Raw genomic sequence first — 27,515 nt, forward strand, 5'->3', positions numbered from 1 at the left:
GACATAAGGAATTCAGACTCATATTTCCCACTTCCAGAAGAGTGTCCTTGACCATCATCAGCACACAGGTAAAGCCCATCAGTGTACTGGCTGGGCTGGGACCTCTCACATATTTCTCCTGGGGCAGGGCCACTAGCAAGAAAAACAGTGGCAGAAGGGTGCTCTGTTGGGATGGGAAGGTCTTGGGCTCAGAACAATCTTCTCTGTAGTTTTTGTGGACCACGTAACTTATGACAAAGATCTCAGTGTCTTTTAAAAAGGGTAATTCAGTGTTCTGCAAGTGCAATGCCTTTTTAATCAATGATCCTGTCTCTGTTCAGTCTACATGTTGAGATAAATCTTAATTACTGCCCCCCCTCTACATTAGCAACAAACCTTTCCATTTTCTTCTGTGCTTGTACACTTTTCAAATACCCTGCTAGTGGAATTTTTGAGCCCTGACAAATTATGCTCTGCAGACAGAAAATGGGAATGTGGAATATATTAACAGATAGGGATGCAGACAAATATCTTTGGATTCTTGGATGACTAATCCACACTTTCCTTGCAGTGCACCTACCCTCTTAGCATTCGAATGTGCAAAATGGGACCACAGCCAATGATTACTTTGTTTTAGCAGATGCAGGCTGTATTGCTAAATGTGATTCCATCATCACTCAAAAGTAAGCACCTCTTTTAAAAAGTAAGAAGAGACCAGAACAAATGAACAAAGCTAACTACGCTTTCAATTGCTTTGTTCTGTTTACAGTAATTGATGGAAAATGATGGGAAAATGTTATAAAGCCATTCCTCAGATCTGTATATCCACATGGAGACAGACTTTTGGACACTACCCAGATTATTAGAACAACAGGATCTCATTTATTGCTTGTGATTTTGAATTAAAAAAAAAAAACAAAAAAACAGAAGACCTTATAAGCAAAACCTTCCCATTTGCAAAATCCATAAACAGTGCTGTGGCTAGCAGAAAACCGAGCACTTAGATGCAGCCTGGTTTAGAATAAGGATGAACCTTACAAAATAGACAGCAAGAAACATTTTTCTTCAAGCTGCAGGCTACTGAATGTCCTTTCTTCAGAGCCTATGGGAACAGCAATTGTACTAGCAGACAGGGTAGCTTTCTGTGATCTACTGAAGAGGGACACCTTGTCTCTGTCTCTGCATTTCCAAAGTGTTTGAAACCAGGTGGAATGAAGAAACCTTATTAGTCAGTATATCCAGAAAGGTATCATGGGACTGAGGGTCCTGCCACTTCTTCCACTTCTGAACAACTGAGAATTAAATTCCAACTATTTAAACAAATGTATTTCAGAAGTAAATGCTTACTGTACTGTATTTCTTAACCTAAGTTTATCACAGGCATTTCACAATACCAATTCAAAACTTGCTTTTGGAGCTGTAATAGTTTGCCATAGGCACTGAGACTAACAAAAAAAAAAAATCTTATTTCCTTTCCAAGTGCTTCTATTAATATTTCTACCTGTAATGTTCCACTGCTTGAGTATCAGTGTTACTCGTATTTATTCTTTGTATAAACATAACCCCATTTTGGCTCTGTGCGATAGCTGGATGGCAATATGCTGAGCATGGACTACAAGAAGAGACAGTTTCTACACCAAGAAGGAAAAGATCAACTGATTCTCAGCACATCTTGATGAATAACTGATTCTTGCTTGCTGAGGAGATCTAGAAATGAGAGAAACCATTCCCACGCCACCTGATACAGTTTGATTTTGGTTTTCTTGCTGAATAAAATACTCCAAAAATATTGAAATGTTCTAGTTTTCTTTCCACTTTCTTTTCCAAGAATATTTGGGGAAATACTCCCACTGTTATAACCAAACCAAACAAAAATCCAATTACTATAAATTATGGACCCCCAAATACCACTTTGACTAAACGGATCTTGATTTGATCCCTTATATCTCTTTTATTTTTTTTATATATAAAATGTTTTGTCTTAAGACCTGTCTTTACCTAGGATAAAACAAGGTGGAATGAGAAACATATGGACCTTTTCCTACAGAGAGGATGGGTACAGTTAAAGCAATGACTCCTTAGGGAACCTGCATCTTTGTAGAAGATCTAAATACCTGTATTTTGAGGGAGCAAATTAATTGTCAAGTATGTTGGAGAGTCATTTCCTACTGCAGCAACCACCAGCAAACCTTCTGCAAGGTAGAAGATGTCAGACAGATATGCCCAAGATGTCACACAGTCCCTACAATCTTCTCAACTCCTTCCTTCCACCTGTCCCAGGAAGTGTTGCACTGTTTGAATCATGCAGGGGAACATGCTTAGCTCACACAAGACAAAGATTAGCTCACACAAGACAATGTTTAGCACACATATGACAAATTAAGGACATGAAATAAAATCAGTGGAACATTCTCAAGCTTAATTATGTCTTCCTTTGCCATCTTAAAAGCTGGAAGTGTGCACAGTTTGTCATTTTAAATGTCAATCCTAATCAAAATGTATCAACAGTGACTGAGCCTCTGGCTGGGGCCTCTCTGTTTTGTAGGAGCTGTGATACTGAATTCACTTAGGTTCCGCTCACTAAACTCCAAGTATTGAGCTAAAGCTGTCTCTGTTTCCTGTTGACTACAACAGATGTGCCAGGACCCAGTGGCCAAGAAGTGTTTTCAAAGAGAGATGGTATTTCCTGCTTTGTGGAGGTAGAGTCTGTAACTGAAAATGACTTCAAAGGAAACAATTCTGGAACCACTTAAAAGGTGGAAAAAGTTTTAAGGACATCTGTAGGAGCTGAGAAGCAGAAAGCCGTATTTCATCTTTTTGTAAGCACTTTATAAAATAGAGAATAAGGACATAGAAATGACTGGAGAAGATGGGGAGCAGAAGCTCACATGTAATTTTTCTATATTTAGACAGAAATGAAACAAAAAGTCTGATTTTTTTTCCAAAAAGAGGTACATGTGTAACACAGGAAACTACCTGCTCCTCTTTGTGAAATTTCATTCCTTGCTTTCCCTATTTTGCTAAATTGTCTTAGAAATGAAGGCACTTACAGAGGAAACACATTATCTAGAGAGAAAAAAATCGTAGGTATGAGCTGAAATGTGAGTGATTACCTGAGATATTCCAACTCCAGCATCATTATTGGTTATTTTGAGCCTAGAAAATGCAAACAGATGAAAAGCTGCAAAGTGACAGGTTAAAAGCCCCTATTCTGGGATTGACATTCTTGAGAACCATCACTGATATTGTTTCAGAGCATTGCTACTTATGGATATGGTTACAGATACTTACCAATATACTCACAGCTGATGAGTACAAGCAATAAACTGTCCTAAGTTCTCTTGGAGACTTATGTTTTTATACATTTATGCAGTGCATAAATTACACATATTTCATCTCTAGTAGACATATGACAACACCTACAATCCCTACTCATACACATGATTTTTTATCTAATAAGCACTCTTAGAGGAGCAGCCACATGCTTGGAAAATAGAGTGGAAAGAAACATATTATGAGCATTAGTTCAGTGACTGTAGCTGCTTACAACATTCCCAGGAAGGGATAAATATCTGTTAGGGGTACCAAAAGCTACGCCAATAAAATGCCCTCAGAAACTGCCACACATTCTATCCTTTCTAATCACAAAAAATAGCTTTTCATTTACTCAAAACATCTAAGGAATAATTGTCTGAGAAAGCCTTCAGCCATGATGAACACCTCTCATGTTTTCTCCATTGCTGAATGGTCCTATTAAGTTTATCACAGATGGGAGTGGGAATATTGGTAAAGCCTGAACGGGAGAGAAAGGCAATAGCCACCTGGTGATCTCATAATGGAATAGTTCATGGGTGCTTAAGCAGCCATGGCTGGAGCTATATAATATCTTCTTACTGAAATAATGTCATGGCTTACAGTCCTCATTTGTTTCAAAAAGACTAATCTGTGAAATTTGTCAGTTTTAGGGGCATTTTCTGGGCTCAATATCTGCCACACATTGACTTGCCTTTTTCGTGAGGCTGAGGAATGTGGTTGGAAATGGACCCCCAGTTAAACTGGGTTTGCTCCACCATTAAAGCAAAACCAGCAGAGCTCTGGTGATGTCTCCAGCCTGTGATGACCGTGGGAACAGAGCTGGTAGTAAAAAGGCAATTTTCATTAGCAGTTTGAAATTCTTCCCATGTTCATTTCAATTAAACCTGCGGCCCTGTTAGATGGTTGGCTGTGTATCTGTAATAATATTGCTGTAATAGCTGTAATCAATAGACAGCTGCAGCTTGAAAATATACAAGCATATTAGGAGCCATGCATGGATGCACACACAATTACACCCTACATGTATATGTGTGAGTAATCTATGCATACCCAAACACATACACAGCTATAATAGAAACAAGATTATGAAGTATTCTGTGTAAATGGAAGCCAAAGACTTGATTAGAAGCAGAGAGAGGGAGTAGTTTCCATTTTAGACAGCACACATTTCTACCCCAAATATTTCTTACTGTTAATATTTGCCAAGCATCATTTTTTAAAGCCTGATCCCACTGAAATCAACAGGGATTCTGCCAGGGGCTGCAGGAAAGCTAAGGTCCACTGTCAAGCATTTTGGAGTAAACTTTGTTAGAGAGTCCTCTCCAATGTGCTCTCTTTTAGCCAGACTCAAGCACTTCTACAAACCTGTGCTGACTTCCACCTGAAGGAGGCGCACCCTACTCCTCAGACAAAAGTGACTGAGGCATTTAGTTCCATGGTTTAGTTGATTAGATGGTGTTGGGTGATAGGTTGGACTGTATGATCTTGAAGGTCTTTTCCAACCTGGTTAATTCTGTGATTCTCTGATTTAACTGGCTGTTATGCTAATAAGATATGATAGATACAAGGGGTTTTCCATCACTTTGTGGTCATCTGGATCACAGTGCTACTTGTGTTGTGAGTTTCTCTCTTAGCATGTTGAAGATGTCTGTGGTAGATACGAAACCAGCATCATCACTGACACAGGTGGAATCTGTAGAGGCATGAAGCACAACAGCACAAAGCCACGCTGGGCAGCAAAGATGGAAATCTTAACGTGGTTTCTGAATGATGGAAGCCAAGCAGCAGCTTCAAGAAGCCTTACAACAAGGGCCTGATGTTTACAAATACCTAGGTACACTATTTGCTTCTGTTTGTAGTGCTGTATTGGACAGGAACAGCAGGCAAAGCTGCCAGTGAGGTATAGGTTGATAAATTAAACTAGGCACTAAAGATAACCCCAGAGTTACAACCAAAGAAAAAGAAAAAGAAGGCATTTTTGGGGATGAGCTTCACAACAGATCCAATTCATAATTTGCAGCTCTAGGAAAAGACTGCAGTGCCTAAGAACAGAGTGTCATTTACATCCTCTCAGGTATCAAGCCTGGCCTCCAGATGCTCTTCCATAAGGGCACAAGTCTCCTGAAGGTCCTTTGTCATACCTGGCAGTCATGGATGGATGGCCTGGACTCTCATCCTTAATGATGAGACTCTTTAACAGTGAATGGAAATACAAAATTTTGGGTGGAGTCCCCATGTTCTACCGAATATGAACCAAGTTTCAGAGTGCTAAAAGTCATATTGATGATGAATAAACTGTTCAGTTTGGAAAAGCTTATCCAGCCTGCTCATTTCCAGGGAATGGCACAGTACTGACCATGGTGGGGGGTAGAATGCACTCTACAGCTAGGGTGAAGCAATTTTAAATGCTTTATGGACCTTAAGGTTTAAGTCCAAGGACAATTTCTTGTTTTAAGTAACTAGGGTACTGCATGATACATGGATGATTTTTATGGCTGCTGTGGAGGGTTGTGAACTTGTTTTATTTGGGTAGATTAATATGTCATGGATTATTAATGGGTTACTTTCTCCTTTTAATAGGCAGTATTCATCTTCTACAAGTTCCTTAAGGTCCCCAGTTTCTGGCTGTGGAGGGCACATGAGCACTTGGCTCAACTTGGCTTAAGTTTGTGGATGTCAAAACTGTATTTAAACCAGAGTGGAAGTGGAGGAGGCAGCTTCTGCTAAGTTATTTCAATTTAATTTAATCTATTTTGAAATCAGCCACAGAAAATGTATTTTTTTTTTAATTATTTTCACTCTACAGTTTTAACTTTGATAAGGAAAAACTGTAACAAAACCACAATGGAGATTCTTATGAAACTGCTATAGAATAGTAATAATAAAAATGAAGAAAATAGTCATTGTTATTTCCTGTCCTTGCCTCTAGATTACTTTTCCTTTTTCAAATAGTGTATTGATTTCATTGACTTCATAGCAGGTCCACATAAGCAAAGCACATAGAGGGCAGGAACAAGATTACTGCATTAATGAGAGCAGATACTGTACAGACATCAGGAACTGTAGTTAAAAAGATGAGAGTGACACAGGAAAATTAAATTATTGACCAGACATATGCCTAACAGAGTGATGGGCCTTATAATGTATAGGAACTAAACCCATCGTATATGTATACATAGGCAAAGTAAATGTATAATGTATATATAATCAAAGACACAATTATTTCCTACTTACTCAAACAAAACCATGTTTTACCCTCAGGAATTGCTTTGCAAGAACATGCTGGCTGGAAGTCCATGGCCTAAAAGGCATCCTTGAAAGAGGTTCCCCTGATCATTGTACAAGTGAGTGATATGAAGGATAAAGGGATCAAATTGATTTGTTTAAAGCAGAATTTCATTTGTTAGTATAACCTGGGGCAATCACAGTGGCCATTATCTTTATCTGAGCATCTCCCAGCAACTTACAACACTGAAAGATGCTTGAAAAAAGATTTGTGTGCTTGAAAGCTTGGCTGGTTTTTTTTTTTTTTCCTAACTCTGCTGAATGGCCTAATGAAAGACATTACCTCCAGCCACAAACCTTGCTTCACTTAGATTTTTGCTCTTCAGGACTAGGATAACATTGCCAGTAGGGGAGACTGGCGCTCATGTTTAAGCAGGGAATTTTCTTTGTGTAAAGAATCATCAGATTCTTTACACAGAGTGATCTTGTAAGCCAAATTCTTCCACTATAACATAGGAAATATCAACTGCTGTGTCCATTTTAAAGATAAGTAAATTGCTGTGGACCAGAGTGTTGCCAACCTTCCAAAAGAGGCTGAAACTAACCTCAGATGTGTGGCTCCCAGTCCGTCAGACAATTCCTGTTTCTACATATCAGTCTCCCAGTGCTTAATGAGTACTCCATAATTTGAATGAGGTAAGAGCAGTGAGGAGGAATTACTGAGTCTCAAATGACTTATTTATTACTGCATCAAGCTCACTCCTGAAGCTTCCAGGCATTCTTAAAACATATGCCGCAGGATACCTCGTGCCAGCTGGCAGCTCCACTGTTAGTCACTGCTTTTCAAGGCTTGCAATTGACATTTTGTCCCAGATCCAGAATCTAAAACATAGTCTTCTCTGCTGGCACCATTGAAGCTTCAAGCTGTATAAAAAACTTCTTGGTATTGGCACACAGACACGTAGTACCCCACACAAAATGATTCCAAAGTACATCCAGGTCTTAGACTGATCGCTTTGGTTTCTGCTGCTGACATAATATATACAGCAGGAGGCCTTCTACCTTCTGTTAGCACTCCAGAATGAGAACTCAAGATCACAAAGAGGTTATAGCAAGCCTTTTGAATTTCACTCAGTTGTGGACTGTTTCACAACATGAAAAAGGAGTTCACCTTTAAATCACACAAGGTGATTGTGTCCACATGCTCTTTGCCCAGCCACATCCTGGTACAATCTGGTTTATGCAAATGAAAATAAAAGTGTTATGCCAAGCTAAAAAAAAAATTCACATTGAAGAAAATAAAATATTAAAAAACCTCATATAAAGTACTCCCTAAAATGGCATATTGAGAGTAAAACTCAGTAATGAACAGGTTTGCACTATCAGAAGTAGTTTGGGGGTGGAAGGTACAGATAAATGCTCTATGCTGCAGAACCAGACTGTATGTAAGCACAGTGTGTGCAGGGCAGGAACACACTGGTGTGTTTTTCAATGCTGAATTTACAGGCTAGTATTTCCCTCTATCATTTTCTCAAACTCCCCAGTGAACTTGAATTTTTTTTTTACACTTATTTAGTTTAATCAAAATACTCATTTCACAACCTCCAAATCATGCACAGGGCCTTGGAGAGCAGAGTACAGCACAGTCACTAATCCTGATAGTGACAGTCAGCATTCAATATTCAACTACTGTAATTAATAAAACTGCACTCTTGCTATTTTTCATTAATAGAGGATTTCCAAAAGCAAATTGCAGCAATAAATTACATCATTACAGACTGTATTATTGTTCTGTGAGGTAACAAATCTTGCAGAAAGACAATCAGCTTTTCTAAGAAAAAAAAATAGCACAAAACAGATGACTAGTACCTGATTAAAATTAATGTCAGTGTTACTTTTGTTTCCATTTGCTTGCTGAAATCCCCTCTCTCAGCCCTTTGCTGGCTTGCTGATGCCCATGCTGTGGTGCTGGTGCTTTAAATGTAAGGCATGATTTTTTTCTGAGGGGAAAACCAACCTTGATAGGTTCACTCTCTATGCTGATTTTCACTGCCAGGCCTTACAGCTTAACTATGGTCTAAAGCACCCACCACAGCAATGGGGCCACTGCCACAGGAGAGAAGTTTGTGTCTGATAATTCATTTAGTGTATGTGCATCAACCTGGAGAGCTCAAGCATTGCAAGAAGACCTTTGCATACAGCCCCTTTAACTCAGCAATGTAGGTTTTGTTGTAGCCCAAGCTTTGGTGCAGTCTTGGGATCAAACCCCATTGCCTCTCCTGATCCCTATGCCTTTAGAGCAGTTGCTATGCAGGAAAAGAGAAAGAGACAGAAGAATGGTGCGAGGTTTCTCCCCAGGATGCAACTGGACTCTGTCCCAGGTTTTAGTGTTTTATCTCCCTCAGGCAGAGCTACTGAGTTTGAAGTACAGATTCCTAATGAATTCCATGACAAACATTCTCAGTGATGAGAGTCTGGGTGGATAATGAACAGCAATCTGAAAGCAGGGTAAGACAAACATGCATCTAATAGCAAGTCCAAGGTGAGAAGTTGCTGGGATTTTTAATGCTTGGGGTAGCTCATTATAACATTGAGGCTTATAGAAGTCCTGGTGATTTTTGCTTCCCCATACTCACTCATTATCTTCCATTAGGGTAAAGCATTTCCTTGTTGTCTAGATAGTTTCCCTGTCGAAGCTGGAGCACCTCAGGACCTCATTAATTAGAGTCCAGCTTAAACAATTCATAATTCTGCTAGGTAACTGTTTCTCTGGATTGTGAAGAATGAGGTGCTCCCCAGAAATATTAAAACTCTCTTTACAGATCAAAATCATCATTAGGAGATGCCAATTAAGAGAACTTGCTCCTGTTTTTCAGTACAGGTCCCAGGTAACCCACTTAATGCTCAAGATGGCTGAGCAACTGCTGTGTTTGCAAACATACCTGCTCTGATCTGGCAGACACTGTCCAGTTTGCCATCTCTTTCAAGTGACAGCATGAGAAGGTGTAGACCATTTACTCTCTAAGGTAAACCACAAATGTTTGTTGTCTGGAATAAGTCTGAGCAGTGCCTGGGGTTGCATTTATCAGTTAAGACAAGACAATTGATTTTTAGCTAAGCTAATGAGCGAGCACTAGCTTAGGGATAACTCTAAACTCTAGTGTATTAACTACCGTAGGAGAGGGTACAGTCTATCAGTTGGGACTGCTGAGTTCAATTCGCCTTCCAGCTCTGCCAGTACATCATGAACAAAGTCATGCTGTGCTCTTCCATCTCCTTCATGTATCTTTCAGATGCTTTGCAGCAGAAGTGCAATGCTGTATGGGGCTCCGAATCAGGCAGAGCACTTGCCTCCTATCGCTGGCCATGGGTGAACTCTGGTCCGAGTTGGAATAGCTGAAGTCATACTGCAGTCTTAAAAATTAGTACCTTCTCTGCCTTTAAATTCCAGTTCTGTTTCAGCTGCAAACTTTTGCAAATTATCAGCCTCTGAAATTGGTCTCTTGTTCCTGCTGAGAAGCACTTCTCTGCCCTCCTCCATCTGATCTGGCAGTGAAGGCAGCAGGGGAGGGCACATAGGGTGAACACAGTCCTTAGCAGTTACAGCAGCAAAATACACAGCCCTGGAATGTCCTTCTCAAACACTATCATCTGGGTCCAGGGCTCACTTTCTGCTGGCTCATTATTACAGCTCTGCATGGTCTCTGCTCACACACATGTGGCAGCTGTGAAATTGCCTTTGTGGTTATGTTAAACATTCAGAATTTTAATCAGCTGCCATTTCAAATATAAACCATAATTTAAGATATCTTCTTCTGATGGAGCAGCATCACAAATACAAACCAATACTTATAAGCAGTCCCCAAATCCTGCCCAATAAATCACATGAACAAAAGAACCTCCAAACTTCACACTACACAATGCAGTGCCACAAACCAACACCAAGACTATCTGCAGTAGAATGTGGACTTGACTCAGGCTAACTTGCAATGCTCAAAATCAGAGCAGAAGCACCTGGCTGTCTCCAGGCAGCCCTGTAATGTGCCATGCTGTCAGAAGAGCAAGCCCACAACAGTAATTTTCTGTGAACTGAGCACAAGTGATCAGCATCAAGCATGGACTGGCTGGGGGATCTCAAATCCCTCTGCCTGCTACATTACCACAGAAGTGTGATCCTATGTCCTGGTGCTGTTCCTCCCTTTCTCATTCATGGAGCTCAGTTTCATGCAGCCTTCCATCAGCTTGTCTTGCAGACAGAATTTTCTAGAGGTTTCTGACTTCTCTGTCATTTGTCTGTGAAGCAATTAGGTATTACCACAACACCAAGCATCCAATAATTGAGTCACTGAACATTCTCATTTTTCTGCAATTTTTTTTGTTTGGTTCACAGGATTTCTCTCCTGCGAGAGAAGCTGCGAAGCATATACAGGAAGCTTCATATTAATATCTCTCTTCTACAGGCAGGAAAATAAGCAAAGAAACCCAAAACTTCTCTATATGGCAGAGACTTTTGAAAATCTGGAAGCCAAATGACCCCATCTCTCCTCAGCATTTTAAAAAATCTGACAGTAATCCATTCAACAGCATTGTCAGATCTGAGGGATGCTGGGAGAGGAAATTATACATACTGTTGTGCTGCATAGAAAATGACATACGACTCGATCCAAAGGAAAAATTAATTCCAGCCAGCTGAGATAGCCTTATTGATCCATTCTCATTTCCTGCAAAGGTAGGACTGAATGCAACTGTAGTGAAGAAAAGGAAAACAGAAACCAGAGGCAAAACTGCGGGGGTTGTAGAAATGATAACTGAGGCTTAAAAAGGCACTGTTAAATTGAGCCATTTTGAACTCTATGTTCTTTGTATCTTCTGGCCAATTTAAGATCAATGAACAACAGTTAATCTTTGGGTTTTTTTTTTTTGTGGTTTTTTTTTTTTTTTTTTGCTTTTGTTTCGTGATGGGCAGACAACAAAAAAGCCAATTCCTAACAGATAAGATGAATCGATACCCATTGATAGTCACAGCTCAGCACACTACGTGACACAGCCAATTTATGAGCAGGGATGCAGGCTCCTGAGTTCAGCTGGTATAAATACACAGCAATGACACAAAATTTAGTCAGATTATATCCACCATGATTCTAAAGGAAGGAATGCTATCCTCCTTTAAACAACTGTAACCTGCCATGATGGAAATTGTAGGCATAGAAGTGATCTCAGTTACTGCTTCTCCCTAACATCAAAAGGTTCTAGCTCTGCACTCAGTCTGTAACTGAACTCTTGACTTCATGGTATTACTCATGGCTTTACAGCTGATTTAAGTTGTCCCAGTTAGTACTACTACTAGCAATAGCAGTTATACATCAAATAAATTTCCTTCAACTCACAGTGTTTATGCAATGTGGCTCATAATTAAGTGATCTGAGATAACACCTGAAAAGTTTGATACATAGATTAGCTGTTTGTGATATGCAAATCAGGAGATGGATGTGTTCACACAGCCTTAGGTTTTATGTTCTGAAAAGCTCCTCAGTGCCTACTGCCCCTCTGCTTCATTCAAGGCTGAAAGATTAACAGGAGTGAGAAGTCTGCATTTCCATGACCTTGAAAGAACAGAACTTTATGTGTGAAGTCACAGACTGTGAAGGGATGAAAACTCTATTTATTTAGCTCTACATTTTAATGGCATTACAAGGACTTCATTACAGTGAAATACCTTCAAAAATCTTTACCTTAGGGAATGGCACACATAAATGAGTACATAAACCAAACATTGCTTTGGGAGCAAAATTTCTTCAATCACCTGTGTTTTAATGGAAAGTAAGTTAACAAGCATCCATAAAAATGTCAAAATCTGGTTTTGGCTGAGTCACAGCTCTGCATCTGGGAAGTCCATTCACTTCTGCAGCAGAACTGTCAATACACTGAGTTCTGAATGTAAAGAGAGGTACACCAAAACCAAATACTTCCTACTGAAATAGTCTACCACTGAGCAAAGAGTATGTGTGGAACTGTTCTGCCTAATGAGAAGTCAAGGAGAGAATCTTGGCTGCACTGTTCTGCTGGGTTTGCCTGGGTACTCCACATAAAACCTCTGAACCTGGAGTAACCAGCAGTTCACAGGATGCTATTACACAAGGAAAAGATGCAGTTTACATCAGTATAAAGGCAGGACAAGTAGAGACAGATCATACCTTCTACGAGCCCTATTGATACAGCCAGGAAGAAAGGACAAACTTCTGAGGATGTGAGGTGGGAAGCAGCAACAACCACCTTTGAGAAATGCCTGAGAGCTGTCCCAGCTTCCATTTGCTTGTACACAGTTATCAATGGAGTACAGAGTCTGATGAGTGAAGCCTGAAAGACCCACTGAAAATGCAGTATTACTGCTACTTTAAAGAGGAAACACACATGGATGAGGACATTTCCCATGGTGACAAATGTCTTTCAGTGTAAATTCAGACTACAACTCTCAGAATAGGCTCCTGAGACTGGGTTTATGTTTTGGCACTTTAAATAACTGGATTTCATGCAAATAACAGTCAGGGAGAAACTAATTCAGAGGGAGTTTATCCTGCTGTGGAGGACTACTACACTATTTCCATACACAGGGACCCAGATGGTCTTACATAAATATTAAAGCACTGATTCCCCATCTTCATCCCATGAAGGAGTTCTCCTTTAATACTCATGTGAGTTATACTGGTATCAAACAATGAACTCATACACAGGTCTTCTATCTAGTTCTACCCTAAAGCAAAATTTAATAGCATTAAAAAATCTGCGTTATCCATTTAAAGCATGAAAAGAAATCTCTTGCTACATTTCCCAAAACGTGGTCTTGTGTTGAACACAAGCACAGAGACTACTTCAGTGCATGCTACAAATGTGAAACAATTTTGGTTTCTTTGTTAATCTAGTCAAATGGTAAAATCAATACAGTTGGCTGCATTTGCTCATGACAGGAGAGAAACTTGAGGAAAATGTGGGAAGTAAGTTAAGCAACCTTGTACACCTTCACTGGCAAGTTCTCAGGTTATTTGTGATTCATTGTGGAGGTTTTCAAAAGCAGCTTAGCAGGTAATTAGTTAAGCTCCTATAAAAGCACTTTTACTAATTGATCCTGCAACAAGTAGCATGAAATAAAAAATGCCAGAAGAGGGCACAACTCAGTAGATCTCTTCTACTGGAAGATTAGATCTCTGGGGTAGATATTTCCTGTCAGCAGACAGTGGGATATATTTTCTAGTTTGGCTTAAGAAATCTTTTAATTTTCTTATTTAACTCTCCTACTTGTTGAATTTTACAAACCCCAGTTTCTGTAGCTGGAGTATTTTGCAGCTGTTGTGACTTGAGTGAGTCAAGAGATCTGAAGGAAGGACTGTGTCTGAAAGAGCATCCAGCTTTCTCCATCTGCATCAGATGGTCTAATAAATGACATTAACTCTTTACAAATCATGTCTCAGTTAATTATTGCTGTTCAAGGACAGAAAAATAATAAATAAAGTTACTCTCATACTTAGAGTGAGACATAGAGACTCTTACACAGTCTGCATAGAAGATACATGGAGTGGATGGTTGCACCAAGTGCCATACTTAAGAGCTTGGTAGTGAGAGTACTAAATATGTCTGACTAGGATCTAATTTTGATGCATTCCCTTCACCAGTACTTAACTAAAATTCTGGTATGTGAGAGTTAAAAAACAATGGAATTAGTTAGAATTACATTTTTTCTAACTTTTCTGACTCATTTTTCTCTCTAAATACCTTGAAGGGCGAAATGTCCTCCAAAATTACTCAGACTGATTAACTTTTGAGCTCAGGAAAAAAAAAATATATTTACCACAAATTTATATAATTTTTTTTTCTGGGAAAAAGTTATTATTCTCAGCCAAGTAATTCTGGTATCTCTTCCTCCTTTTATTTCACTGTAGTGCTCACTGAAGCAACATCACTGTGTTGCTGTCTCTTACTTATACACACTATTTAGCCCAGTAGTTAGGCACACAGAATATGGATTGCCTTTTGACTGTATGATGAATTTCCATTGATTTTTCCAGCAGCTGTAAACCTACCACTTGCTCCACTGACCCAAGTCCTATAAGGCTCTTTTAAAATCCCAGGTTTAGATCTTACTGACAGTATCAATTCTTTCATCTCTTTCATTTCAAAATACTGTAGCAACAACTGCACTAACCTTTTGAAGACCCCCACTTGCTTTTGATCTTGCTGCTATTTCATAATGGAATCAGGCACAGGGCAATAAAAGATACATGATCTTTCTTGCTTCATGAGTTTGGAATGGCTCACGTGAGACATGCTGTACTCTGTGAGTCAGAGACAACCTTTATGTTATACTGAAACCAAGGAAAAGTTCACTGCTTTCATCCCCAAAAGACTGACAAGGAGTCCATCAGACCAATGGCAGAGGCTGAATGAGATCTTGCATCTCAATCCAGTACAATATCTTTGAGCAGCAATTTCTTCCCATTCCCCCAACTCTCCCTCACCCCCACACCCCGTTTTTTTTGGTCACCATTAAAAATTCTGAATGAGAGGTTTTAACTTTTGATGTTAGCAGTTCTGCTTCACGCTTAAATCAACAAAATCTACTTTACCCTCTAGAGGATTATGAAACAGACTTGCTGATAAACACTGAGATCTAATTTCTGTGCCCAGTAGTGTGCTGTTGCTTTACAGTGTGCAGCTGAGATAAAGGGCATGGGCCAACTTCTCAGCAGATACAGTATCACCCTCTCTCTTTTCAGTGTGACTCTTGTTTCTGAGCAGGAGAACTGCCAGGTAATCAGCTCAGCAAGAGATTAATGCCCAAATGAAGAAAGCACCCTGGCTGGATATGCAGGGTTAGCTAATAGAAAACTCTGAAAATTCCCTTTATCTACTAACATCCTGCTAGCAAAGCCAATTTGCATTGGTGTCCCATCCAACTGGATTCCATTAACACAGTCTATTTTGGCTCCAGCCAAGTGTTATCACAAGGTACAGAAATAAGATAAACACCAAAAAAGCTTTTCAGAAAGAAAGGTTTAAAGATTTCATTGTCTGAACCCTTTGCACAACCCAGAGTGCCTAGTGGTACATCTGTTGGGAATAAAGAGTCTCACCTTATATGATTTATACAACACTAAATTCATTTAATCCTCCAGTTCTTAAAGGAACCCTTGCAGATAGATGAATTTTAATTTAGAAGAGAAGTAAATCTTGAACCTTCTATGTAAGTGCAAAGGCTTTAGACCTTCATAAGAGATAATAAAAAAAAAAATCTTGATTCCCTCAGATATGGAATACTGAGAAGCTGATTAATACTTTCAAGTCATGAACAAGATGTCAAGTTTGTCAGTAGACAGATGTCTGTCATTTGATATTGGAAGGCATCTATCTCAAAATGAAATCTGACCACAAAATCCTTCCTCATGCACGTTCTCAAGTTTGTTAATGACAGAGCCCAAATACATATTCTCTGTTCAACTCCACAGGTAATGAGCACAATTATTTCCCTCTCAGATCTGGCATGTAGCACAGACTTTCTGCTGACTTAACAGACTTTGGATGAGGAAATTGCTGGCCATGACCTCATTTGATATGAGCAGCAGTTTTACTCTTCAAAGGGGAAGAATATATTGAAGACTAGGACTTCCAGGAAATAGTACTCATCTAATTATCTGCTGCAAACCACTGTTCAAAGAAAAGACTGCCAGAATTTCACCATCAAAATTATGCACAGGGGAGGCAAAATTCACAAGTGAGATGGATCTGTCTAACTCTTCTCCCACATCCTGAGTCCTGACATTGACTAATGGTAACATGAACAGTTCCTCTATTAATTGCACTTGGTCCTGTTCTAGGCAGCTGGCAGCTCTGTTTCTCTCTCTTTCATGAGGTTCAGCAGGACTCCCAAAATAAATGCCCAGTTCCTACCTCACCTGTCAGCATGAAAAAAGTTCTCAGCATGTACCTAAATCCCACAGAAAATAAAATGTCTACCTATAAGCAGCGTGCCTGAGATGTTGGGAGACTCTAATGTAATGTCTTATTTGCTTGCCTCAGAGCAGGAATTTAATCCTAGGTTGTTCACTCACAAGAGGGGGCCCTAACTGCCAAGTCTCAGTGCTCCCACTGTCCCAGCCTTGCTTTGCAGAAGTGATTGCATCTTCAATGGGCTAGAGGAAGAGAAGGACACTGCTTCTACAAATCCCATTTGTGAGCCTTGCAAAGACAAGCAACAGGCATGACTTCAAGGAGAGGCAACCACCCCACAACTGGTGCTACAACACTGAGCAGAGCAAGCAGATTTTAACCCAAGACATTTTTCCACATGGAAGTCTAAACTTCATTTTTATTAAATATATTATTGAGGTTATTATTATTTTCTGTTTCTTCCTTGAAACCACAGGTTTTTACACCATTAGGGAAACAGCCAGCAAAATTAGTATCAGCCCCAGTCTACTAAGGACAAGGAAACTTAGACTTTAGCAGAAGGTGTTCAGGGCCTTCTGAAGACACTCTACAGCTTGCAAGTTGAAACCATGTAATGGCAATTAGAAATGGGAAGGTAAATCTGCTTGGCTTTGTGTTACCAGCTGGTAGCCTGGAGGGAACCATGCATGACAGAAATGCAGGATTTAAAGTTCCAGAGAGCTTTTTTTAAAGTGGCAGCATTCCTTCCTCTGCTAAGTTTGCAAGAACTGAAATTGTGTGCTGTGCACACAGCATTAGGTGAGGACATGACTTTAGCAAGCAGTCCTGCACAGCTGTAAAATGGGGAGGTAGGGCAGAGAGAACTCCAGCGCAGGTCTGGCGTACATTTTCTCAGAGGATATGGATCAGAGGGAGCAACATGCTGAAACAGTTTCTTACCATTGCCAGTGGAACAATTCCAACAAGATCCTTCTGGCAGATGAAGATTTCAGACAAGGTTATGTCTGTGGTCCCCTTCCGAGGGTATTCCACCTGCCAGGTGATGGGCTGGGTTCCAGAAAGGCTGCTGAAACTGGCGATTTCAAAGTTCATCTGCACGACCTCGTTGAATAAGCTGTTACTTCTGAAAAGAGGAAACAGGGAAAGGGAAGAGCTATTACTTTTGCTGAAGAAGGCAAATGAAGTGAAAAATATTAGCTAATGGAAAATGCAGCTATTTATATGCAGATACAACACAAGGCCTTTTCCAGTCTACAACTTCTTCAGAGCATACAAACTGGAATTATTCAAAATGGGTCAGCTGCTGTTACTATAAACACTATGTGGAGGGATAAAATCAAGGATCTTGTATCTGATGGAAGCAAAATAGAGTTATTCCATTACATGCTTTTTCTGATTTTGCAGCTATGGTGCAAGATGGATTTGACCTCGACCAACCACAGTTAAGTCCAGTTCTCATGGAGACTGAACAACCCAGAAAAGAAAACCAAGGTTTGTTGTATATATCCACCATCAAAATCACATAAATCCTTAGCAATGAAACTCTGTGTAACTGAGGTTCATATATGCTGCATAGAAAGCCATGAAAAAAATCAACATGATTAAATGGTAAAATGACAATATTAGTTTAAACTTCAGTGTATGTTCTGGAAATTAAACCCCCCCCTGTAGCTGAAAACAGGTTGAAAGAACAAAGCTATGGCAGGTAAAATGCACTATAAAGTCAGGAGGATTGGATATTTTGAATAACAAATATAAAAAAGGCATGCTGAAATTCTTCCCCTCACATTAGATTTCTGTAACTATGTCAGGAATACAAAGAATATATAAAAGAAACCTCCTGGACTGTCTGCCAGTTTCATTTAAAAAAAGAACAAAAAAAGAAGTACAAATTATTTGTATTAGTAATTACACATTAACTTCTCTGGAACTTCTCTGGACCTTCCAAAATGTCTTTCCACAGCATAGAAAGTCTTAATATTTCACAGAATATTCAGCTTAACCCTATGCTGTAATACTTTTAAAATGAAGAGGAAGATAGGCATCTTCCTAGGTTCAGTAACCAACTCCCAGCTTCATCACATTTTTGGATATATTCATCACATAACAGCTTCAATTTTTCCTCCTATTTTTTTTTTTAATGTACAATACATGAAGGCCCACTTCTGAGAAAATCCATCAAGAACTGATCATGTACAAAGCACTACAGCATTTACATTCTCATGTGCTAGACTTTCTTTTCACCTCTGAACTGAAACCACCATTTCCTACTACTTAAGACGTATTCTATGCTTTACTTTGCGTGATTACTTTGAAAGCAAATGCATTCCCCTGATAATTATTATTTTGATTATGGGTTTTCATTTGGATGGCTTACTCTTGAAAAGTCCTAATACAGCCTAATGCTTTCAATTCATTTCCTTGCTGTTTCCTTGCTGTGTCAAAAGCGAGACATTGTAACACTTCTGCAAGAGCGCCGTATTTCCTCCGTGCATTTAAAGGGTGATTTTGTGTAATAATGGGATAGATGGATGGGTTTAGCAATTCATAACTCAAGACTAGCCTATTCCCATTTGAAGAGTTCCTACTAAATAAATCTTACAGCTTGTAAATACCAGGCAACTGTGATAACTGTAGTTTACATGCTTCTGGGACACCACCAAATGAATACGTACTGGATTGAACTTTGCAATATAGTTGAAAGCATGATTATATGCAAAGGTACCTGAATCACCTAAGCTACAGTATTCATTTAGCTGTTAGAGGCACCATTATGCCTCAGATTAATGACACCTGAAATGCCATTATTTTCACCATTTCTAGATCTGATGCTTAGTAACTGACAGGAGAAAAAAAAAAGTTTTACGTGTGATTGACTATCTCAGTGCTTCCACTTACGCTAAATAGAGAATAAATTTGTGCACACATCAAGCTGTTCTAAGAGACAATATATGTCAGGAAAGTTTTCCTGCTCAAGAAGTCTGTACTTCTTTAAACAGCCTCTGAGTAGATGTGAAATGTATTACTTTACTCACAACTTTACAGGCAGGATCAGAGAGCTCTAGGAGGGAAGCTATAAGTGGGACAAAGCTCATGGAACAGGTTGCTCAGGGAGGTGGTGGAAGTCCCATCCCTGGAGGTTTTTAAGGCCAGGCTGGACGTGGCTCTGAGCAGCCTGATCTAATGTGAGATGTCCCTGCCCACAGCAGGGAGGTTGGATGATCCTTGAGGTCCCTTCCAACCCTAACAATTCTATGAGTCTATGATTTCCAGCCAGCCCACTGATTCTTGATACATTGACTTAGGTGAGGGCTGATCACCTCCTTTTGGCTCCCAGCTCTTGATTCACAACATCTAATTTCCCTTGATCCTTTCACACCATTTCTAAGAGTTGCCTGGCGTTCTGCTCCTGAGCTGTTCAGACTGTTTACCTGCAGTGCACACTTGAGCCTTGCTTTGAGCTACCCAGGGGAAATACCCAGAACAAAATCTTTGAGCCTCCAGTTTCCAAGTAGCACTTCATAGCCTCTGAACTGCAGTGTGGACAGCCCACAGCCTGCTGTAGCTGTCTATATCTATGCAGCCACACACTCTTGTAAGGATGTCCTATGATTGAAAATGGGCAGTATGAGGTAACCACATCTTTTCCACATGACTCTTGCAAATCACCTGCAGCATGAACTTTAGTTCAGGCTGGCTACTACAGCTGGCTACTACATGCAGACCCATTTGGGAAGTTCTTCAGGCACCATGCTGCAGGCAGAGACTAGGCAGCTGTCAGTGTAGACATATATTTTTTAAGTTACTGTCTGTCAGAATTCCTATTCCGTATTTCATACACATGTAGCTAACACGTGAAGGGATACTTCTTTTATTCTAATAATACATAGAGAACTTCACTACACCTTTTGGATTTTATATTTCAAGCCCATGACACTCAGTTGTGGGGACTGAAGAAAATGAGTTAATCACTTTTGACTTCGAATATTGGAATCAATCTCAGCTTTTTGTCATCTCTTGTGCAAACACACATACATTTGGAGAACTACATGGCAAACTACACAACTAATGTAAAATGCACTTGACTGTCCCTGCCCCAGCTGCACCCTTGACAATATTATCTTCACTGAAGCCACAAACAACAGCCTGTATCTCTATGAAGCACTAAAGTCCATAAACAAAGCCTGACATAAACTCACTTCCTTCCTCCAAAATGTAGAATTATCAGAATCATTCTTCCACCACTGACAGTTACATCTGCCACTGTGTGATCATCTAGGATTAAATTGAGGGACTTGCTGTCCATGCACTATTTATATACCATCTGTTGCAGTGGGGCTTGAGGTTCATCCACTCCTAAATCTCTTCTCTGCCCCACTCTAGATAGAGCTATCTCAGATTTGCTTGCAACAACTGCAGGAGAGGCTATGTGAAACACACAATCTCGTATGAAGGACTGGGACAGGGTAGGGAACTGATCTATGCTTTTCCAAATCTCTTGCTAACCACTCAACCATCATCGTGCTCTCAATGGAAATGGAAACCACAGTACTTGATTCTGAAGCCTTAAATGGTCTTCTGTGTACACATCTTAAATTTTAACATCATAGAATCACAGAATTGTTAGGGTTGGAAGGGACCTCAAGGATCATCTAGTTTCAACCCCCCTGCCATGGCCAGGGACACCTCACACTAGATCAGGTTGCTCAGAGCCACATCCAGCCTGGCCTTAAAAACCTCCAGGGATGAGGCTTCTACCACCTCCCTGGGCAACCTGTTCCAGTGTCTCACCACCCTCATGGTGAAGAATTTCTTCCTAACATCCAATCTGAATCTATCCATTTCTATTTTTGCTTCACTCCCCCTAGTCCTATCACTACCTGACACCCTAAAAAGTCCCTTCCCAGCTTTCTTGTAGGCCCCCTTCAGATACTGGAAGCCTTCTTTTCTCCAAACTGAACAGCCCCAACTCTCTCAGTCTGTCTTCACAGGAGAGGTGCTCCAGCCCTCTGATCACCCTCATGTACAAAAGCCATACTTCGAACAACTGATGAGCTGTGAAAGAAATCACTGCTATCACCATTAAAAAAAAAACCCTGCCTCAAAAACATCTGCTTAATTTGGATTTCTAGTTTTCACCAAGTACTTGGTAACACTCATTGAACCAAGTATCTTCTTGACCCATGACAAAGACAGGTTGCTTCTTCCCAAGCCATCAAGCTCTAGCAGTGGAGCAACGTAGGAATGGTACACCGCAATACTTCTGCCATATTCTGTAAAGCATTGCTAAAATATTTCTTCTGCAAAATACGTGACACCAAAATGTTGACAAATACACATGGTGGAAGATAAAGGTTTTATTGGCACTTTCTCAGGTTGACCTGCACAATTATTTCAACGCCTGCACTCGTGAGTAATGCACCCCTCTCCCTCCACAGCGATAAAGCCTTTACACAGTATCACACTATCATCAGTTTCCTCCTTCTCTCTTCATACAGAAGAAACAGAGAGATGATCAACAGCTGGGAAAGCAGCCACTTGAAAAAAAATACGCCTTCAGAGATGTGTAATGGCTGAGAAAAAAACTTCTCATGAAGCACATTTAATGTTCAGAGCTTGTTCACTGACTGAAACAGCAGTTCCTTAATATCTAACATTTAGAACTGCTCAGCAGCCGGAACAGCAAGTAATTATAAAACTTTTCTAAAGTACACAGCACGTAGTGATTACAAATGAGGCTTCATGAAGGCAGGGCTTCTAAGGAATCGCTCAGGGGTAGATATATGAGTCTAATTTGATTGGATTGAGAGCTGCCCTGGGCCAGATCACTCCTTGGATTTATTTTAATTTATAAGTATGTTAATCATTCAGGGCTAGGCTGGACCATGTGCTGCACAGGGGAGTAAGGACTGCCTTTGATCTGCTAAGTAGCTGCTCTGGCTCTGGGTCTGAGCACATGGGCATGGTGAGGAGCACTCAACCCAGTTACTCCTTTGCTGGAGCAGATGGGCAGTGATTAGGTGCTACTTATTGGTTACAAGCAGCTGACCCAACAAGTTAGTGATGGAGTTAGTAATTTAGCACTGGCATTGGCTAGCAGCAAATTACTGCCCCAGAAGAATGAGGAGGAAGGAACTGTACCGCAGCGCTGTGTGAATGCTTCTGAGAAGCACAGCTTTAGGAAAAGAAAGTGGAACAGAAATATTCTGTTAATGGAAATGTAATAAAAAATGCATAAAAGGCAAAATAGAAGTGACATAGCGGAAACTGCCATGGAATTCACCAGCTCTTGCTAACTGTATGGACAGAACACATACTCTTAGTATCAGTTAGTGTTAATTTAACCAAGACTCTTGGTTTTACCATATTTTTGAGTATGATATTAAGCACTCCCTTGCCCTGAAGGAGATTCACCCTGGGAAGGAGATTTTTTTTTCAAGATACCCAGGACTGGCTGTATCAAGAACCATATTCAATCCTCCCTTCCACATAGGGGATTTAAAACATGGTATCAAGTCCATGGACAAACTCACAATGTGGATAATTCTACAGATGCTAGAATGCAAACCACATTCTGTTTCTCTGCAGAGATCTAGTAAGAGGTGGAATAATGTCAAACTTGCCAATGCTGAAACAGTTTGTACTGGCCACAAGGGGCCAGGGCTCAGCTGATACCAGAAACAGTGACCTACAGGCCCAATGCAGCAAAGGCTTCCACAGGGTGCAGCAGGAGGAAGGCAGGCAGATAATTACCAAGAAAAGCAGTGCAGAGATCTCAGCTGATGTCAGATCCATAAACAAACGGAAATCTTTGTCAAATGCCTGTCTACATGTGTGGGCCAGGAGTCTCTGATGAGAGATTTTAAAGCACTGGGTTATTGCTCTGAGTAATAGAGCAGTTTCGACTCTTAAATGAGTGAATCTCAGGACTGCTACAGGCAAAATCAATAATTTCGATTTATTACAGGGGCTCTCAAAAGAGAAATTTTAAAAAGCCTAGATTAAAAACATTTTTTAGCCATCCTTTATTCCAACAGATTTTTACTGAAAGCGCCTAGGGATCTGAGAATGCTTCGACCTGCTGAAAATTTAGCAACTCTTTTCCTTTTTAATGCCATCGAGTTTGACAGTGACATCTTAATGCAAGCTCAGCACCTACCAAATGACATAAAAAATTGAAAAGGGTACAAACCCCATTATCCTTCAGCTGTGCTGCACCTCTCACTCGAATGAATTGAAGTATGTTACTGCCATGCACAAGCTCTCATCAGAAGCCAACGGTCAAACTGGACTGCAGAGCAATCTGTACTATAGGCCACTTAGATGTACACACCAAGGACTCTTCTCATCTTGGAAAATATCATAATAGGCTCCAGGACATATGTTCCTCCATTCCTGCTATTTTCAGTTTCCTGCTCCTCCTTTACCTTTTCCTAACCACATAGGATCTTCAGTGGATGCACCCCAGGACCAGGATGAATCACAGCAATTTAAGAAAACTTAACAATGCACAGAGATTAGAAGCTGATCTGTAAAGTGTGAGTGATGATGACTTCAAAGATGATGAAATTATGTGGGCAGGTCTTTACACATCAATTCACTTTCAAAGTCAGCACTCAGTGCTAACAAAGGGTGGATCATTAGCAGCTCAGGTTGCTTTGAACCAGTCACCTATAAGCTAAATGCTGTCACATCCACCACTGGGACCTTGAGCCATCCATTTCCCTTCTGAAACACTTGATCAAATGGAGTACAAGTGCTTAACAAAAGTTTCTTTCAGTGGGTCCTTAATAAGATCTGTTACAAAGTTAATCCCTTTGATCAGCTGTAAAGAGGATGCAGTAATTAAGGAAGAATGCCAACTACTGGAGACAAAATGCAGTTTACAGCTCTTATTTTGTGATATTAGCCTAACTTTCATCTTTAAAATGTACAAAACCAGTAGAGGATAAAGAAAAGGATGCTCTGTCTTGCCACTTAACAGATAGGGAAGGACATAATTTCATAGAAAACTAACACATTAAAAGTATTATGAAGATCTTCAAAGGAAAATATCCAAGGTATAACCTGGCAAACTCTTGAGCAACATAACATAATATACATGTATATCTTCAAAGGGATGATATAATGCTGTACTTGATGTCTTCATACAGTCCAGATGAGGGTCAGATTAGTTAATAAGGTTTCTTAGCTTTCTTGTCATAAACTGTGATATAAAACATAGCTTTTTGATTAAGCTCTTGGGCTGAGACAGGAAATCTCATTTCACTTCCCAGATCTTCCACAGCATCCTTTAATGACCTCAGGCAAGACATGAAGATAGTGATCCTTACAGCTACAATAAAATCAATAGGAATTACACATCATGGAGCTTTAAAAACCCTCTGGTGTCTGTCTGCTACTTAAGGCACCTGAATATGGTACCTTTACCTTGTTGGTCTTGAGTCCCAAGATCCTGGCTGTGTTCATCCACATGCCACACAGCAAAGAGGTAGAAGGCACTCATGGTTCAACTGCTGCATTAGGCTGAGAGCTCCCACTTTTGAGGGAAATTCTTAGCTGACACCATATGAAATGTCTGGATAGCATAAGGGAAAGAGAGAACCTTTCTATGCCCTTAGTTCCCAGCTGAACAAGGTGAAAAATTTTTTTCTTCCAGTCTCAATAAAAAAGTTATGAGTATGTGGTGTCTCTCTGACTGCTCTTTACAAGCCTTGCCCACAGATACTAGTCTCAGTGACATTCACTGCTATTCTAGAACAAACAGCAAAAGTCATGTCGCTAATTGGAGTACAGAAACGCAGAAATGCTTCTCTCCTGGACAGGCAGAAAGCTGAGTGAGATAGCCCCTAAAGGAGGGAGACCTGACTGGGGATCACAGTAACTCACCAATTTCTTCCTTCCATGCAGAGCACTTTTTTTTTGGACTCACTAATCACCAATAAGTGCTGTAGTCAAGATAGCAGGCTCATCAGTCTTCTCTGATGCTACATCACATTCAAGCACAAAGTAGATTAGATTGATTTTTCCCTTTTCCCTCTGCCTCAGACTGCTGCCATTGCATAAAGGCTATATGCAAATCCCAGCTAACATCATCTTCCACTTTTATTTCATTTTCCATTCAGTTTGGGCAAGATATTAGCCTGCTAATGTCTTCATTATAATTTCAGATAACAAAATACGTAGGCAGATTGGTCAAGAAATAAGCTTTCAGAGTGATTCATCATCCCTTCTTGCCTCCAAGAAGGACATTGTCTACTTAGTATTCATTCAGCACTGGAATCTCTCCAGAATCACCCTAAGTAAGCAGTATTTTCCTGTTCTGGAGACAGCAAACATGTAAGCACTGAAAATCTTCCAAGAGATATTACTGGAAAGGACACCCTGAGCAGAGTGTGGCCAGCAGGAGCAGGGAAGTCATTCTGTCCTAGTACTCAGCACAGGTCAGGCCACACCTTGAGTGCTGTGTCCAGTTCTCAGCCCCTCTGTTCAAGAAAGATGTTGAGCTGCTTGAACATGTCCAGAGAAGGGCAACAAGGCTGGTGAGGGGTCTGGAGCACAGCCCTGTGAGGGGTGGCTGAGGGAGCTGGGGGTGTTTAGCCTGGAGAAGAGGAGGCTCAGGGGAGACCTCATTGCTGTCTACGACTACCTGAAGGGAGGCTGTAAGCCTGGTGGGGATTGGTCTCTTCTCCCAGGCAACCAGTGACAGAACGAGAGGACACAGTCTCAAGCTGTGCCAGGGGAGGTCTAGGCTGGATGTCAGGAAGAAATACTTCACAGAAAAAGTGATTGGCCATTGGAATGGGCTGCCCAGGGAGGTGGTGGAGTCACTGTCCCTGGAAGTGTTTAAAATAAGATTGGATGAGGCACTTAGTGTCATGGTTTAGTTGATTAGATGGTGTTGGGTGATAGGTTGGACTTGGTGATCTTGAAGGCCTCTTCCAACCTAGGTAATTCTGTGTTATTCTGTGAGTCTGAGATTTTCAGAGAGATTCACTCAAACGCAGTGCTTTCAAAAGGAGAAACCAAGTCAGAAACATTCTGATCATCAGCATTAGGTTATATGGCTCTTTCAGCCTGCTAAAAGCAGGGAGATCAAATACACAAAAGCATGTTTAATCTTCACTTCTAATTGTTTACTTCAATAGTTTGGGAGCAGCCAGTGAAACATATTCAGAGTCAAGAGAACACCTTTGAAAAAGCAGCCTATATAACAGCTTTTTCCAACTAACATCTTCCATGGGTGTTTCGCTCCATTTACAAGCAGCAGTGTGCCTGGAATTGACACAGAACAAAGTATTCCATTTACTAAATCCCATTATGAGTTGAGCAGACTCAGTCTCCACTTCTGTCTGTCATTCATACCAAGACTTACTTGCAACATGTCTCAAGAGACAGGTCATCGATTTCATGAGCATGTTATCCCAGGTGCCAAACTGGTATTACCCAGGAGGAATATTAAAAAAAAAAAAAATGGAGCTATGCACAATTAGAAATGAATTTTTGAAATATAATCAAAATGGCACAGAGATATAGAAGGGTCTGGTTACTGGAGTAGCCCTAAACAGGCTATCCCTTCCAGTGAGATGTGTCAGTTGCCATGACCAGCTGATTTCTGTACTAACTGGTTACTGATACTGGACTGTGCCAGACATTTGTGGTCTGTTATGCCCTCAAATGCCACATTGATCAAAGAAAGGGTTGCAGCCTAACTGCTGATTGCTATTCATAACATCCCTCCAGGTACTGCTCATGTAGATGTAAGTGTATCAGGCATTTGCACCTGTTTTGAAACAAACTGAAGATGAAACTGCATTATGAATCAGTTGGCAAGACAAATCACATTTATATGTAACTGCATATGTAAATCAGTTGTGTGTTATGCACACCTAATTTACAAGTCAGGTGTTTTCAGATTCCAGTTCCTATAGTCTTCACTGTGTTTATTTTACTGCTCTGCTAGCATATCTGCCTTTGGGCTATGCCTGAAATTCCAAAAGTATTTGTGCATAAAGATCTCCACTACTTGTCAACAGGGTAGTTGCACTTGCCTGCTG

At 40.3% G+C, this 27,515-nt stretch overlaps 1 protein-coding gene across 1 annotated transcript in view; it reads right to left on the bottom strand.

Annotated features, from left to right (window-relative positions):
• The window catches only part of TMEM132C (transmembrane protein 132C), a 191,096-nt gene that overhangs the window by 45,306 nt on the left and 118,275 nt on the right, over nucleotides 1-27,515 (bottom strand). Inside the window, exon 4 of the mRNA XM_054392737.1 lies at nucleotides 17,398-17,581. Within this exon, the coding sequence (XP_054248712.1) occupies nucleotides 17,398-17,581 (184 nt within the window). The remainder of the gene's footprint in view (nucleotides 1-17,397; nucleotides 17,582-27,515) is intronic.

Source organism: Indicator indicator, chromosome 26 (genome assembly GCF_027791375.1).
Source record: "Indicator indicator isolate 239-I01 chromosome 26, UM_Iind_1.1, whole genome shotgun sequence".
NCBI classification, from domain to species: Eukaryota; Metazoa; Chordata; class Aves; order Piciformes; family Indicatoridae; genus Indicator; species Indicator indicator.